Source organism: Camellia sinensis, chromosome 10 (assembly GCF_055761805.1).
Source record: "Camellia sinensis isolate YWXY chromosome 10, ASM5576180v1, whole genome shotgun sequence".
Lineage (NCBI taxonomy): Eukaryota > Viridiplantae > Streptophyta > Magnoliopsida > Ericales > Theaceae > Camellia > Camellia sinensis.
In genome coordinates, this window is record NC_138970.1 from 75,234,054 (window position 1) to 75,251,504 (window position 17,451).

At 36.5% G+C, this 17,451-nt stretch overlaps 1 protein-coding gene across 1 annotated transcript; it reads right to left on the minus strand.

The window, feature by feature from the left end:
* Nucleotides 1-814: 814 nt before the first annotated feature.
* On the minus strand, nt 815-9,564 carry LOC114296160 (uncharacterized). Its single transcript, XM_082890174.1, has 3 exons — nt 8,726-9,564; nt 7,891-8,221; nt 815-1,162 (listed from the first exon to the last, which is right to left on the minus strand). The coding sequence occupies exons 1-3, from the start codon at nt 9,562-9,564 to the stop codon at nt 815-817; spliced, it is 1,518 nt and encodes a 505-aa protein (XP_082746300.1).
* Nucleotides 9,565-17,451: the final 7,887 nt, after the last annotated feature.

Here is a 17,451-nt window from a genome sequence, read left to right on the forward strand (position 1 = left end):
CTTACATGAATTCATTTAAGTTGTTGAAATCTTGCAAAATCTAGTTCAATTACACAACCAAGAGCTTGATGTCTTACCTAGTGACTTGAACTCACAAGGGTTGAAGTTAGAGTTCTCTAATTCTTCTTAATTCACCAACAATCCTAGAAATTCCAAGGTTTGAATCCAATTTCCTTCTCACTCTCCTCTCTCCCACGTTTGTGTATGTGTGAGGAGTTCAAATGTGATTAACCATCAAGAAAAGAGTTGAGTGGGGTCTAAATGGAGCCTTATATAGGCTTCATTAGAGTTGATTTAATAAGACTAATCAAATGGGTATTAAATTGATCCAATTTAATCGTTCCAAATCAAATTTCAATTGAACCTGTTACAAAATTCTAAAAATAGTAAATAGCACGTAAATCAAGTCAATTTCTGTACCGGATGCCGATAAGGTCCTCAATTCGCAAACCGAAACAAAAATAAGGACAGATCTTCCTACGCTGAACAGATAAAACACAAAAATAATGCAATGCATATGTAATTAACTCATGATCTCTTTTTAATTACTTGTTAAGCACACTTAAACATGAATTAACGTTAATTAAGGGTCGAGGTTATTACAGTCTTCCCCTCTTAAAAAAGTTTGGTCCTCCAAACTCGAATTACCTTCGTTCTGGAATAACATTTGGTCCAATGGGAACAAATCCGGATATCTTTTCATCATGTCATCTTCTGTTTCCCAGGTTGCATAAGTTCCTCCATGATTCTGCCAATCCACGTTCACTAACAGAATTTCTTTGTTTCTCAATCTTTTGATTTGGCAGTTCACAATCTAAATAGGTCTTTCTTCGTAAGTATAGTCATCTTTCAAAAGCACATGTGTTGGTTCAATGACATAGAGTAGGTCTCTCAAATATTCTCGAAGCATCGACACATGAAATACATTGTGCATATGCTCCATTACCGGAGGTAGGGCTACCCGATACGTTACCGGGTTGATCTTTTCAAGAATTTCATATGGTTCAACATACCTTGACGCCAACTTGCCTTTTACACCAAAACGAGTTTGACCCTTCATTGGAGTTACTTTGATAAATACGTGATCTCCAACTTCATATTCTCTATCACGCCTTTGAACATCAGCATAACTCTTTTGCCGGCTTTGTGCAATCTTCAGTCTCTGCTAAATCAGTTTTACATTTTCAGTTGTTTCTTGTACGAGTTTCGGTCCCAACAATGGTCTGTCATCGACTTCGGCCCAGCAAATCGAAGACCAACATTTTCTTCCATACAGGGCTTCGTAAGGGGCCATTCCAATGCTTGAATGGTAGCTGTTGTTATACACAAATTCAGTCAACGGTAAATAGGTCTCCCAATTCCCCTGGAAGTCTAATACACACATTCTGAACATATCTTCCAAAGTTTGGTTAGTCCATTCAGTTTGTCCATCAATTTGAGAATGATAGGCACCACTCAACCTTAGTTCAGTTCCCAAGGCCTGTTGCAAACTCTGCCAAAATCTTGACACAAACTTTGAATCTCTGTCAGATACAATAGATACTGGCACCCCATGTAATCTCACAATCTCGTTCATATAAATATGGGCCAATTTGTCAGCATTGTAAATAGATTTAACAGGTAGAAAATGGGCAGATTTCATTAAATGATCAATTATAACCCAGATAGAATCCATACCTCGAGAAGAGTGAGGCAGTCCCACGATGAAGTCCATGGTTATGTGATCCTATTTCCATTCCGGTATTGGAAGCGGCTGTAACAAACCAGCAGGTCGTTGATGTTCAGCTTTAACTTGTTGGCAGTGTAAACATCTAACCACAAATTCTACAATATACTTTTTTATTCCCGGCCACCAGAAGTTCTGTTTCAAATCATGGTACATTTTCGTGTTCCCGGGATGCATGGCGAATTTTGAATTGTGAGCTTCAGACATAACATGTTTCCTCAGGTCACAACAGTCAGGTACACAAAGACGATTTTGAAATTTCAACACGCTATTCTCAAACACAAACCCCGGCCTAGGTTTTGAATCAAATTCATCTACAATCTTTTTCAAGTACTCATCTTCAAGTTGCTTCTGTTTGATTTCTTCAATGATTACGGGTTGGGCAGAGACGACAGCTAAGATCCCACCTTGTTCTCGCAATACAACTTCAATTTCATTCTTTTCCAAGTCATCTAACAACTCCCTCTGACCGGTAAGCAAACATGACAAATTCCCTACTGATTTTCGGCTCAAGGCATCTGCTACAGTGTTAGCCTTGCCTGGCTGGTACAAAATCTGTAAATCATAGTCTTTGATTAGCTCCAACCATCTCCTCTGTCTCATGTTTAATTCCTTTTGGGTGAAGAAGTATTTCAAACTTTTATGGTCAGTATACACCTCACAAGTTACCCCATACAAGTAGTGACGCCAGATTTTCAAAGCAAACACCACAGCTGCTAGTTCAAGATCTTGATTCGGGTAATTCATTTCATGTGGTCGGAGTTGCCGAGAAGCATAGGCAATTACCCTCCCATTCTGCATTAACACACAACCCAAACCTTTGTAGGAAGCTGTAACAACCCCCATACTGGTTACTGATTAATGACTGATTGATTACCGATAATCACCGATTACTGTTAAACGAAACGGATAATGACTGATAACTGACTGATAATTGAACTGATTAAAAGTACTGAACTGACTGACTGAAATTGGAAACCGAATTGATCCAGTATATGTTAGTTAAATTGCATTCTATCTGTTTGACTGTATGATTATCTGTTCATGCTTATATGTTTAAACTGCTAATTGAAGGCCATATTGGCGGCCGAATTAGAAACCGATTGATGTTCCATGATCCTCAGAATTAATGTGATTTTATGGTATATTTATCTGAAAATTGATTAGGTATGATTAAATTAGATTAAAATGAGTTAATTGCAATAGTTGCCTTATTTACCTTATTGCCATTGTTAGTGGGCCCTTATTATAACATGTTAGAGCCTTGGTATGCTTGAATCAAACATTTTGCTCAGCTCATTTCTTGCTTTTGCCGACCTAGAGAGGAGGGTTAGAGAGAGAGAGAATTGTTCTTGTTGATTTTGCTTGTAAATTGCTTGGTAATTGAAGAAATTGTTGAAGTGATTGCATATTTGAGCTCCCTTCTTGAAATACAAGACTAAAGGTAGCTCCATTGTCTTCTTATTCATGTTTTGAGTGGATTCTTGCATGATTCATGCTTCATTGTAGAACTACGTCATGTTTTGGTTCATTGTTGTTGAATTGAAGCTCAATCTTTGCATGCATGTACATATATTGAAGTTTTGAGGTTGTAGTTCATAATGCCTCACATGCATGTCCATGTTTTGGTCATACTCCATGAGTTCATCCTATCTTTGAAGGTTTGAGCTCTTTTGAAACAGCATTAAAGCTTTGAAAATGATTTAAGATCATGCATGTCATGTTTGAGGATTGTTCTTGGAAGATGGTTTGAAATTGGGTTTGAATTAAACACCCTTGGGCTTTGATTTCTCAAATTGAGCTTTGAATCATGTTATTCCATGTGTTTATAAGTGTTTTCCAGAAAATGAGCCCAAGAGGATCGGCTTTGATGCATTTAAACTTGAGTTTGAGCTTGGAGGTGCAATCTGGGTTTTCCAGATTTCGCACTCCCGCTCGAGCGGGGAAAGTTACGCTCGAGCGTGGAATCCGAGCAACCAGCATCTTTCTGCACTGTTTTACAGTCCGCTCGAGCGGAGGATTGGGCGCTCGAGCGGAGTCATGTCTCAAGCTCGAGCGGGCGTCGAGCGGAGATTTCACCCATCCAGTACTTTTACAGTACGCTCGAGCGGAAAAGTTTACGCTCGAGCGTGTACCTTTGTTGGATGACCGCTCGAGCGGGGAAACCTGCGCTCGAGCGGAACTCTGTTTTTCTGAAAATGCTTTTAAATGTACATCTTTGCATCCTCATCCCATTCTAGGCATTCTTAGGCCTAGTTTAAGACATCTTGTTGAGGATATAGATGTAGAACACACCGAGGCATTAGGAATTAAGTTATTACCGTTCCCAATTGGGTAGCTTAGTGTGTGTTCAATCTGTTAACTGTGTAGGGTTGGCGACTGGGGAGACACGCTCTAGCATACTGTGGCCCAAACTCTGTGAGTAACAATTGTGTAAAGATATGTTCAACTGATATCTTTTGAATACTGAACTGAACAGTTTACTGAACTGGTATTACTGAATGAATGTATGTCCTTTATTTCTGAACTGTACTGTGGCATCCTTAGTACCTACTGTTTACTGTTACTGTTACTGTTACAGAGATCTCTGTCGGTTCCCTCGTGGAGCCACTACTGTTTACTGACTGATGGCCATCATTACTGTTCGGTCTTTTAAGACCTACTGTTACTGTTGTGCTAATGGATGTACCACATATGACTGTTTACTGTACTGAACAACTGAAATACTGATTGAATTGAACTGTTTTCATTACTGTAAGGACATTCATTCTAAACTCCTTTACGCTTTATGTTATTCACTGGGCTTTAGCTCACTGCTCATATATATATGTAGGTGTGCAGGCACCAGACCGCAGCTAGAGGCGTCAGGGTTACTCCAGTTTTGTCAAGCCAGCCTTTGTGCCTCACTGCGAGGTTCCGAGTTGCCATGCTATGGCTTGGGGGTGTTTTGTCTGTTTTTCCCCCTTCTGTACTGTTTTACTGTTTTGTATAGACCGTACTGTTTTGTACAGACGGAATGTTTTCTGTACTGTTCTGTAGGGTTGAGTCCCTAGTTGAATGGATGTGAATATTGTACATACTGTTCTGTATTGTTTATGTGTGAATATATGAAAAGCCTTTTGCATACAGACTGTCACAGCTCAATGGACACTATTTATTTACTGTATTGGCTTCCGCCAGGCCCTGTACTCTGTTTTACTGTATTACTGTTCTGCAGGCCTTCGGTAATCTCGGATTACTGGCCGGTTACGGTGCTAAACCCATAGGGCCGGGTTTGGGTCGTGACAGAGTGGAATCAGAGCGATACTTAACCACGAGTTATACCGCACACACGTGTCCAAATGAGCTATAGGGTGTCCTAGAAAAGTTATTAGGGCATCTCATGAGCATGATAAGTGTGTGGTTATGTTATGACCGAATACATGCTAATGTGTTAAACTGTTAAACAAATGACTGCTTATGTTTAAAACTGTTATAACTGCTTATAGTGAAATGGACAATGCAAATGAACCTGAGTCCTCATCTACTGAGGCAAGAATGGAAAGAATGATAGAACTGATAACTGCTAGACTGGAACAACAACAGAACCAACAGCCCCCACCTCCTCCTCCTCCTCCGGTTCAGCCGGAACCTAATGTGAATGATGGAGATATTATTGCTCTTACCCAGAAGTTCAGTAAAATGAAACCGCCATCCTTTCAGGGAGGCCTTGAACCGTTAAAAGCTGAAGCTTGGGTTCTGGAAACAGAGAAACTATTTGAAGTGTTTCCGTGTTCAGAAGCGAATAAAGTACTGTTAGCTACCTTCACCTTACAAGAAGAAGCTAGAAGGTGGTGGATGTTGATCCGCGATGCAAGCACTGTTATGACTTGGGCTCAGTTCAAGGAGTCCTTCTTTGAAAAGTACTTCCCTCAGTGTGTCAGGGATAGAAAAGTGACTGAATTTGAACAGCTGAAGCAGGGCACAATGTCCGTTGCAGAGTATGAAACCAAATTTACTGAGCTTGCCCGTTATGCACCGCATATGGTGGATACTGAGTATAAGAAGGCCAGAAAATTTGAAGGCGGCCTTAATGTTGCAATCCTTGACCGAATAAATGTTTTGAAACTACCGACTTTTGTGGGTGTTCTCGACCGGGCATTGATGGCCGAGTCGAACATTGCAGCAGTGAAACAATCTGAAACACCAACAACTGAATGGCATGGTAAAAGGCAGGGTTTCAAATTTAAGAAAGGCAAGCACAACCCAGCCAACAAGAAACAGAATACGGGGTCAACGACTAGCCCCAGCCAAGAGAGTGGGTTCATTCCACCCTGCTCTGTATGTGGTAACAAGCATAAAGGGATTTGTCACAAATTATCAGGGGCCTGTTACAGGTGTGGCAAGGTGGGCCACATGGTTAAAGATTGTCCTTCTGCTCCTCAGGGCAATAGCAAAGCTGCAGCCAGCGGCGCAGCATCAAACGCTCCACCAAAACCGAACCCTAAAGCTATCGGGAAAGAGCCTGTGAGGCAAGGCCGAGTGTTCGCACTAGTACCGGGAGATGTGCAGAATACTGAGACCGTTGTGTCAGGTATTCTCTCTATTTGTGCACAAAATGCATATGTACTGATTGATTCGGGGTCTACGCATTCATATGTGTCGCATGCCTTTTCACGAAAATTGAATAGACCCTTAGAACCTATGAACTATCTGCTAGCCGTATCATCACCCGTAGGGGGATCCATGACATGTGCTTATATGTACCCCGCATGTTAAATCATTGTTGGGGATATGCATCTGTTTATTGATTTACTGCCATTGAACATTGACCATTTTGACGTAATATTGGGGATGGATTGGTTACAAAAATATCATGCCACTATTGACTGTGTGACCAAGCAAGTTGTTTTCCGTCCACCTGGTTTGCCTGAATTTGTGTTTAATGGGAGTGGAGTAGTACCTCCTCCGTATCTAATTTCGTCTGTGAAAACTGTTAAACTGATTAGAAAGGGATGTAAAGGATATCTGTGTTCTGTACTGACTGTGTCTACTGATGATAGTGTTAAAACTGATGTGAATTGCATTCCTATAGTCAGAGAATTTCCAGATGTTTTCCCAGGTAATCTTCCAGGAGATTTGATTGACAGGGAGATTGAATTTACCGTTGATGTGATTCCCGGAACACAACCAGTTTCTAAAGCTCCATACCGAATGGCTCCAACTGAATTGAAAGAACTAAAAGTGCAACTGTAAGAACTGCTAGACAAAAAGTTCATCAGACCGAGTACCTCACCATGGGGTGCACCAGTTTTGTTTGTAAAGAAGAAAGATGGCTCACTGAGACTATGCATTGACTACCGTGAACTGAATAAGGTAACTGTAAAGAACAAATACCCATTACCGCGTATTGATGACCTGTTTGATCAGTTACAGGGTGCTAAAGTATTTTCCAAGATTGATCTCAGATCCGGATACCATCAGTTGAAGGTTAAGCCGGAAGACATTGATAAAACTGCTTTTAGAACAAGGTATGGACATTATGAATTTCTAGTTATGCCTTTTGGAGTCACGAACGCACCAGCTGCTTTTATGGACCTCATGAACAGAATTTTTAAACCATACCTTGATGACTTTATTGTTGTATTTATCGATGACATATTGATTTACTCCAAGAGTATAGAACAGCATGAACATCATCTAAGACTTGCCCTGCAAACCTTAAGAGAACAGAAACTGTATGCTAAACTGTCTAAATGCGAATTTTGGCTTGACCATGTTATGTTTTTGGGGCATGTTGTTAGCAAAGATGGAATTTCTGTTGATCCGCAGAAAATTGAAGCTGTAGTGAACTGGCCTAGACCAACAAATGTGACTGAAGTCCGAAGCTTTTTGGGATTGGCTGGATATTACAGAAGATTTGTCAAAGATTTCTCCAAAATTGCTCTACCATTGATTCAGTTAACACAAAAGGGGACATCATTTGACTGGACTGACCAAAGAGAATCTGCGTTCCAGGAATTGAAAACTCGACTTCTGAATGCGGTTTTCTCTACATCTCCTGCCTTGACCTTTAACTAATGATATCCGGATCTACGATTAATTTTAGAGAACACTTGGGCTCCTTGGAGTTGGTCAAACAAATCATCTATTCGGGGCAATGGATATTTGTTCTTAATGGTCACTTTGTTCAATTCTCGATAGTCAATACATAGTCTCAAAGACCCGTCTTTCTTTTTGACAAATAACACCGGAGCACCCCAAGATGAAGTGCTCGGGCGAATGAATTTCATGTCTAAGAGTTCTTGAAGTTGGACTTTTAGTTCCTTCAATTCAGAAGTCGACATCCTATACGGAGTCTTGGAGATGGGTTGTGTTCTAGGTATTACATTAATGGTAAATTCAATTTCCCTATCAATTAAATCCCCGGGTAGATCATTGGGAAACACATCAAGAAAATCACAAACTATAGGAATAGTATCGACATTGGCACTATCTGAAGGCACAGTCAACACACTACACACATAGCCCCGACACCCCTTTCTTAACAGTCTTTTGGCTTTCATAAATGAAATCAAGTATGGCGGATGGACTACCCCATTTCCAGTGAAAGTAAACTTGGGCATACGAGATGGATGAAATATGACAGATTTATTCATACAATCAATGGTGGCACAGTATTTAGTCAACCAATCCATTCCCAGAATACAATCAAAATAATTAATGTTCAAGGGTACTAAGTCAACATACAATGTCATTTCGCCAATCATAAGATCACCTGCCAGATATACATAAGCACATGCCATGGAACCCCCAGACGGTGTAGTTACAGATAATGCACAGTTCATGGGTTCTAATGGCCTAGTTAATTTTCGAGAAAAAGCATGCGATACGAATGAATGTGTAGAACCAGAATCAATTAGCACATACGCATTCTGAGCACAGATAGAAATGATACCTGACACTATAGATTCAGTATTCTGCACATCATCGGGCACAAGTGCGAACACTCTCCCTTACCTTAGTGTCTCATTCCCATTGTTGCCCCTGGCATTAGTTTTGACGTTTGGTTTGGCCACTGAAACAGACCCAGCTGAACTTGCTGCAGGGCGAATGGCATCCCCGGATCCTACTGGATAGTCTTTCATCATATAGCCATTTTTGCCGCACCGGTAATAGGCACCTGATGCACGATGGCATACTCCCCTATGTCTTCTACCACAATCTGCACAAATTGGTATAAACCCACTGCTCTGGCTAGAACTACTGGAGGATCCTGTGTCTTGCTTCTTTGAAAATGATCGGGCCTTTCTAAAATTAAACCCAACCTTCTTGCCTTTCCATTCGGTTATTGGAATTGTAGTTTGTTTCTTAGCTGCTATTGTGGCTTCTGCCATGAATGCTCTGTCAAGCACCTCTACATAAGTAGGCAGTTTGAGGACACCCACTCGATCAAATATCTCCAGGTCTAGTCCTCCCTCAAACTTTCGTGCTTTCTTGTAATCAGTGTCTACCATGTGTGGAGCAAAACGAGCTAGTTCAGTAAACTTAGCTTCATATTCGGTCACAAACATTCTGCCTTGTTTAAGTTCTTGGAATTTCGAAAATTTTTGGTCCCTGAAGCATTGGGGAAAGTACTTGTTATAGAATATCTCGTTGAATTGTGCCCACGTCATGTTCCCATTGTTATTTCGAACCAACAGCCACCATCTCCGGGCTTCATCTTTTAAGGTATAAGTAGCTAAAAGGACTTTCTGAGTTGCAGAGCAAGGAAACATTTCGAATAGCTTTTCCATTTCTAATAACCAGGTTTCTGCCTTCAATGGTTCAATACCACCCAAGAAGGTCGGCGGCTTCATTTTCATAAATTTCTAATTCAAGTTAATGATGTCATTGTTGTCCAGTTTGGATAGCACTGGTGGAGGCGTAGTAGGTAAAAGTTGTTGTCTTTGTTGTTGTATCATAGCTTTCGTTAATGTCGCAAGCATTTGTTCCATTCGGCTCATGCGAGCCTCTGAAGATTCACTTACATCATTTCCCCTCGCATTCTCCATGTTGTTATAAAGACACCAGATGATAATAAACATAGGAATATTCTCATTTATTTCTTTAAATTCATTTACTTAGATTCACATTCAGTTTTCACATCCGTTTAGATTACCACACACTCACACATGCAGATGGAATGCCCCTAATTCTTACTAGGACATCCTAAGCTCATATGGACTCATGTATGCGGTAGAACACGTGCTCTGATACCACTCTATCACGACCCAAACCTGCCCCTATAGGTTTAGCATCGTAACCGGCTAGTAATCCTTGCATTACAAAAGGCCTCTTGGCATAATGACATGTAGCAGGGGCTGCAGAAGCAATTAATCAAGACATACATAGTCCATAGAGCTGTGTAGACATACATGGAGCAGATAACTTAAATCTTTTTATAATAGTAATACAAACTTTACACGTCACTTGCAGATACACATTACTAGACGTCTTGTCCAAACACAACATAGTATAAACATAGCCTAGCATGATTACAAAAACAGCCATGAAACCAGACTTCAATCGGAACCTTCTCGGGAGGCACAATGGTTGACTGCCAAAACTGAAGTGTAGGCCATCAACTCTGGGCCTGATCTCGTGCTTGCTCACCTACATACATAATATAAATAGTGAGTTAAAACCCAGTGAATAATAACAGAGTAAAGACTTTAATAAATGATGCCCATAACATATCTCAAATCTCAAAACATAGTAGAATCATAATCATGTCTAGGGGTGTGCATAATACCGCCGAAACCACTGAAACCGCCAAAACCGCACTGAACCGCACCGCCAAGGCAAATTCGTTATTATTTGCCAATCGGACCGCCGGTTTTTGGTAAGAAAAATGGCAAATTCTAGTAACACTTTTATCAATCCGCCGGTTTCTATTTTTCTTCCAAACCGCACCGACCCGCACCGCTATTAAATCATGTTTTATAAGATTTTAAAAATTCTTTTTTACTTAAGTTTGCTTGTTGTTCTATACCTTAGAATATAGTATTACATTACTGCTCGAGGGGAATTCAAGATGTCAGTAATCCAAAATAAAGTTGGATTCCAATTCATTTTTCAATCTTTTTTTTTTTTTTTTTTTTTTCTGGCCATATTGCAAACTTGCATCAGCTCACTTTTCAATCTAAATATTTTTCAACAGTAAACATTTTCAATATATTGTAAACCCTGAATGATATTAATTTTATGTATTGTATTTGATCATTGTACCTTCCACAGATGCTTGTAATGAACTGATGGCATAGTCGTTGATATTATCATATTGTTGCTACACTTGCTGCATCAGAAGAAAGCTTCGCAAGATGCTTAACATCACGGTATCTCTCGTCTATTTTTTACTTTTTGATTTAAGTTTTGTAATTTGAATTATATTTTTTATAAACCGCCAATCCGCCCAAACCACCAAGGCAAATCCACCATTATTTGCCAACCGAACCACCGGTTTTTGATAAGGAAAATGGAAAATTCTAGTGACACTTTTATCAATCCGCCACCCGCCATACGGTTTATATTTTTCTCTTAAACCGCACCGACCCGCACCGCGCACACCCCTAATCATGTCCATATTCAAATCATGGGTGGTACATCCCTTAGAACAAACATTAGCACAAACATGTCTCTTGGGTCAAGCTTATCAAGTTCCATGAAGGAACCTTCGGTACCGGGTAACATGTCTTATACATCGGCTACGGTATTATTTCCCTCGGGCGAGGGCCTGTGCCACGGTATTGTTTCCCCTGGGCGAGGGCCTGGGCCACGATATTCTTTCCCCCGGGCGAGGGCCTCATGACCATAAGCCATAGTATTATGTCCCTTGGGCGAGGGCCTCGGCTAAGGATACCACAATTATGTTTCAAGGAAAATTGGACAATCATTCATTCATACAAAACGTAGCATTTCAGAAACTTATCATCTCATATCATCATAAAATAATTAAAGTTTACGGAGTTGTTACTCACAGATAATAGGCACCGTAAGTAGGCAATTCAGCTTCCTTGTGGTGCTAGACCTACACGAACATATATACAAATACACACTTGAAACACTTGTTCGAATTATTCATAACTTGCTTTATTTGTTCTAGGCGTGTTTTTATTCTTTATCCTCACTATAGTGCCTCAAGCATGGCCTAGGATGGAAAGAGGATGCAAAAATGCACTTGGAAATATTTTCCAAATTTTGCTGAAAATAGGGTCCACGCTCGAGCGTAGCTTTCCCTGTTCGAGCGGATGTGCAAGATGTGAAGGCTCGCTCGAGCGTGGCTTTCCCCTCTTGAGCGGGCTGCAAAACTTGACAAAGTACTAGATGCATGATTTTCACGCTCGACAGGTGCTCGACCCACGCTCAAGCGTGAGACTCAGACCTTCGCTCAAGCGTGAATTCCTTCGCTTGAGCAGACTGCAAAACTTATGAACTTCTGGGTATATGCATTTCACGCTCGAGCGTGATTCACGCCGCTCGAGCGGAAGTGCATCTACTTAGAGTGCACGCTCGAACGTGAAGATCCCCGCTCGAGCGTGGATCAAATTTCTAAAATTTCCAGATTTGATCCACAAGTTCAAATCCAACCTTCAAGCCTTCAAACTCCATTTTTCTGGGCCAAAATTTTGGAAAACTCATAAAGACTCATAAAATAACATGTTTCAAGGATCAGTTCAAGAAATCATGACCCAAAAGTTTGCTAATTGAACAAAATTTAACATGAACTCTAGGATGTTTTATAAGCATGACATGCATGGACTTCCTTGGAGCCCAACACTTCAAATCATGATCAAACATGATGAATTGATAGAAAACATGGTAAACTCTCTAAATGTAAATGAGGTGAGCACATGCATGGAAGTTTTCTTGACAATTAAACTCAAAACATGAGAATTTATGCATGCATGCATGGAACCATTTGACTTCCTTTAATCCTAGCCCAAACCTTACATGAATTCATTTAATTTGTTGAAATCTTGCAAAATCTAGTTCAATTACACAACCAAGAGCTTGATGTCTTACCTAGTGACTTGAACTCACAAGGGTTGAAGTTAGAGTTCTCCAATTCTTCTTAATTCACCAACAATCCTAGAAATTCCAAGGTTTGAATCCAATTTCCTTCTCACTCTCCTCTCTCCCACGGTTGTGTATGTGTGAGGAGTTCAAATGTGATTAATCATCAAGAAAAGAGTTGAGTGGGGTCTAAATGGAGCCTTATATAGGCTTCATTAGAGTTGATTTAATAAGACTAATCAAATGGGTATTAAATTGATCCAATTTAATCGTTCCAAATCGAATTTCAATTGAACTTGCTACAAAATTCTAAAAATTGTAAATAACACATAAATCAAGTCAATTTCTGTACCGGATGCCGATAAGGTCCTCAATTCGCAAACCGAAATGAAAATAAGGACAGATCTTCCTACGCTGAACAGATAAAACACAAAAATAATGCAATGCACATGTAATTAACTCATGATCTCTTTTTAATTACTTGTTAACACACCTAAACATGAATTAACGTTAATTAAGGGTCGAGGTTGTTGCATTGATACACAACAATGACACCGTGTCCCTTAAAAAGAGGTTGTTACAATTCATACATAATGATGTAGTTCATTATAGAGCACTCATTTCAAAATAAAACATCATTGAAGATACATTTATGTATAATAATATTGTCACATCATTAAAATTTTTCTTTTTAAATTAAAAACTTTTCTAGTTCTATATGACTTTCTGTATCACTAGCATAGCAACAAACAAACTTTGATAATTTTTATTCTATGTAATGAACGATTTCATTACATATTTAATAGTTATAGAGTATGAATGTAAATTTATAATTAGTTTAATTTAAAAATAAACATTACGCTCACCAAAATAAAATGGTGTTCTAGTCTAGCAGCAATAAAGCTATTGCCCCAAGAAAATTATTTGAAAAGTTGTTCAGAATTGAAAAGTGTGGAAAAGATTAATAAGTGCTTTGTGAGATTATGCAAATGAAATAGGAGCAAACATATTTATAAAATTTTAATTTTTTTTCATTTGTGTGTGTGTGTGTGTGTGTGTGTGTGTGTGTGTGTGTGTGTGTGTGTGTGTGAGAGAGAGAGAGAGAGAGAGAGAGAGAGAGAGAGAGAGAGAGAGAGAGAGAGAGAGAGAGAGAACGAGAGGGCCTTGTTTGTTAATTATACATTTTAGTTAAAAAGTCAAAAAATTATTATAAGTAGTCACATCATTTTTTTACTTTTTCACATATTTTTTCGTAAAGAGCAAAAAAATTACTAAAGTAGTCTATTCCTAAGCGACCTTCATGTCATTTTCTAAATGTCTAAAATCAGGAGGCCAATAACTTACTGATCATATCAAATCTTTGAATATTGTAATATGAGTGATTTGGAAAATTAGTTAAAAGTTGACATTTTAATTTTTTTTGGCTTTTTTATATGAGACGTGATATGATCCAAAATGAGTTAAAAGTTGATTTTTGACTTTTTTAACTTGTTCCCAAATGACCCGATAATGAATTCAAGGACAACTAGGATAGATTTTTAAAGATAATTTTAGATCAATAACAAATTTTATGAATATTAAATAATTAAAATCTTAAATTTTTCATGAATTTACAATTATTTTTATAAAAACACCATTGAATTATAGTTTTCCCATTAATTTCCAAGTACAATCATATCATGTACCTATATTCATTTGGCAATTACATGTTTTAATAAAAAAAAGTCAAAAGTCACTATAAGATGTCAAATTAATCTCTCTACTTTTCTACATATTTTTTTTTATAAAAAGTCAAAAAAAAAAAAAACTAAAATAGGTTATTCTCAAACGAGACCTTAATATATGAATAATTGGTTTATTTCAATGATACTAAGGCCATCTTTGGTCTCATTTTCATTTTCTTTATTTTTGCTTTTCGTGTTTTTTGAAAATAAAAAAATAAATAAAATAAAAGTCCCAAAACTCTTATTCTTTACATTTTTGTACAAAAATAATTAAAAAAATTCATTACATTTTTTTTGGCATTTTCTAAAAAGTGAGTTTGTTTCATAAAAATAAAAAAAATAAAAAAAAATCTTCAAAATGATTTTTTGAAATAGGTCACCAAAATTTTTAATGTGTTTTCAGGAAATGAAAATATGAAACATTGAAAAAGACATGCCAAACAGGGTTTTTAAGAAGCAACCCTAAACATTAGGGTATGTGGCTAAATTTTACCTATCGGGTCATATTTTGATGTTCGGGTCATATTTTGATCCATTTAATTTTTCAGAAATATTGAATAGAATATATTTGTAAAAAAATAAGTTGATGAGATATCAATAGCCCTTTTATCAAATCATATTATATTTAAAAAAATGATATGGTATTTATTAAATTGAATACAAATATGATTTGATAAAAAAAAACTATCGACATCTAATCAACTTTATTTTTTACAAGTATATTTTATTCAACATTTCTTAAAAATTAAACAGTTTAGATTGTGAAATTAGGACCCAAAATGAGTTCTATAACCCACACAACTGTGACTGTTATGCATGCACATAACAATGAACCCAGATCTCTTTTTGTGTGTCTTATATAATTTTGGATATAAAGCCACTCAAACCAACTTATCTAAATGCGAGTTTAAAAATAAATAAATAAATAAACCTTATCTAAATGCCACCAATTTTTTAGTTCAATTAATCAATTATTATTCACTCTTATATTTTTAATACATTATAGTTTTCTTGATTTTCTATGTTTTTATCAAAAACTCAAAAACAGAAAAAGGCCAGATTTCTACTTCTTTTGGATTATTTCCATTGTCACCAAATGGTTCATTTGTAATAATTAGACTCGAACTTGATAACACAGCCGGTAAGAGAATACCTATTTTACCATGCCAACTCTTTTGGTGTCAAACACTAAAGAAAGCATAGTTTGGGGTGATTCTATAGTGTGTAAATATTTTCCCTTGCATAGACTGGATAAAATGAGATAACACATAAAAGACATAAAAGGCTTTTAGGCTTTCCTTGTCAAAAATATTTTACACATTTTTTATTGTTTGATTGAACAAAAAGTATGTAAAATATTTTTGCATTATTTTTTTTTAAATGACTTACTTTTAAAAAATTTACAAGTTAATTTTTACAAAGTTAACTTTCAGTCATTACCGTTTTAATACATTTACCCTTTTCAAATAGGCATCTTACCTCCCTAAAAGTCATAAATAACACTATATTGAATAGAAATTTCTCTTTTAGACAATAAAATGTTTTGGTTTTAAGGCTCAGTTTGTTTTGACGTAAAATGTTTTTTTCAAAAATAGTTTACTCATTTATGTTATTTGGTTGAACAAAAAGTAAGTAAATATTTTTTAAGAAAAATATTTTTGCATCATTTTCTGAAAATGACTTACCTTTAAAATTTCATATGTCAATTTTTATAAAATTAACTTTCACTCACTATTTTTCCAATACATTTAGCATTTTTAAATAAATATCTTAATTCACTAAAAAGTCATAAATAACATTTTATTGAATCAAAATTTCTCTTTTAAACAATAAAATATTTTTGTTTCAAGTATCAACCAGATGTCGAAAAACAAAAATAAAACATTTTATTTTGTATAAAATCAATTTACAAGAAAAAAAAATTTTGTATAAAATATTTTACGTTGAAACAAACGGAGCCTAAGTGTCAGCCAAAGGTCAAAAAACAAAAACAAATTTTTTTTTGTGTAAAATCAATTTACAAGAAAAATATTTTATCGTATCAAATATTTTACATCGAAACAATTGGAGCCTTGTGAGAGTTAAAAAAACTAACAATACTACATATTTAAAAAAAAAAAATCCTTATAAATATATATATATATATATATATTTTTGGTACATCGAAAAAGAAGTCCCTCAAGGGATCCATTTGTTTTGACGCAAATATTTTACACATAAAAAATGTTTTTTATTTTTTAAATTGTATTTATTTTTTGAGTTTAGTTGACATTTGAAATAAAAATATTTTATTACTTAAAAGAGAAATTTTAATTTAATAAAATGTGATTTATGACTTTCTAGTGAGCTAAAATATTTATTTAAAAAGGCTAATGTTGAAAAGGTAGTGAGTAAGAGTTAACTTATAAAAATTGACTAATGAAATTTTTAAAGGTGAGTTATTTTTGAGAAAATGATGCAAATATAGTTTCCTTAAGAAATATTTTACTCATTTTTTGTTCAATCAAACAACAGACAATGAGTAAAATATTTTTGACATAAACATTTTACGTCAAAACAAATAGAGCCTAGATATCACTTGTAAACTAAAGTTCACAATTTGGGATAATGCTTTAGGGTGTGTATGCACCCTTTGTTATGATGCATATGTGTTTGGTTATAACTTATGGTGATATTAGTTATAACATATTGTAATGTTAATTACGACATTATTTTAGTTATGAACAATAGTTCTTATTTGATTATACCTCATGTGATATTAGAGGTGAGCATGGTCCGGATTGAACCGAATTGAGATAAAACCAGGACCAATCCGTTATCTACGGTTCCTAAAAAATTGGAACCAATCCAATCTGTTTAAATCATGGAACCAATTTGAACTAATCCATTTAAATACGGATTGGATCGGTTTAGGACCACAGATTCACATATATATATATATATATATAACACTTTAATTTTATAAAA

Coding starts and splice junctions, on each gene's coding strand:
- LOC114296160 (XM_082890174.1), bottom strand. CDS start 9,564: ATGAAGCCGCCGACCTTCTTGGGTGGTATTGAACCATTGAAGGCAGAA. Junction 8,222..8,725: donor AATGGGAATGAGACACTAAG/GTAAGGGAGAGT, acceptor CTATGTGTGTAG/TGTGTTGACTGTGCCTTCAG. Junction 1,163..7,890: donor ACTATCGAGAATTGAACAAA/GTGACCATTAAG, acceptor CTGATTTAGCAG/AGACTGAAGATTGCACAAAG.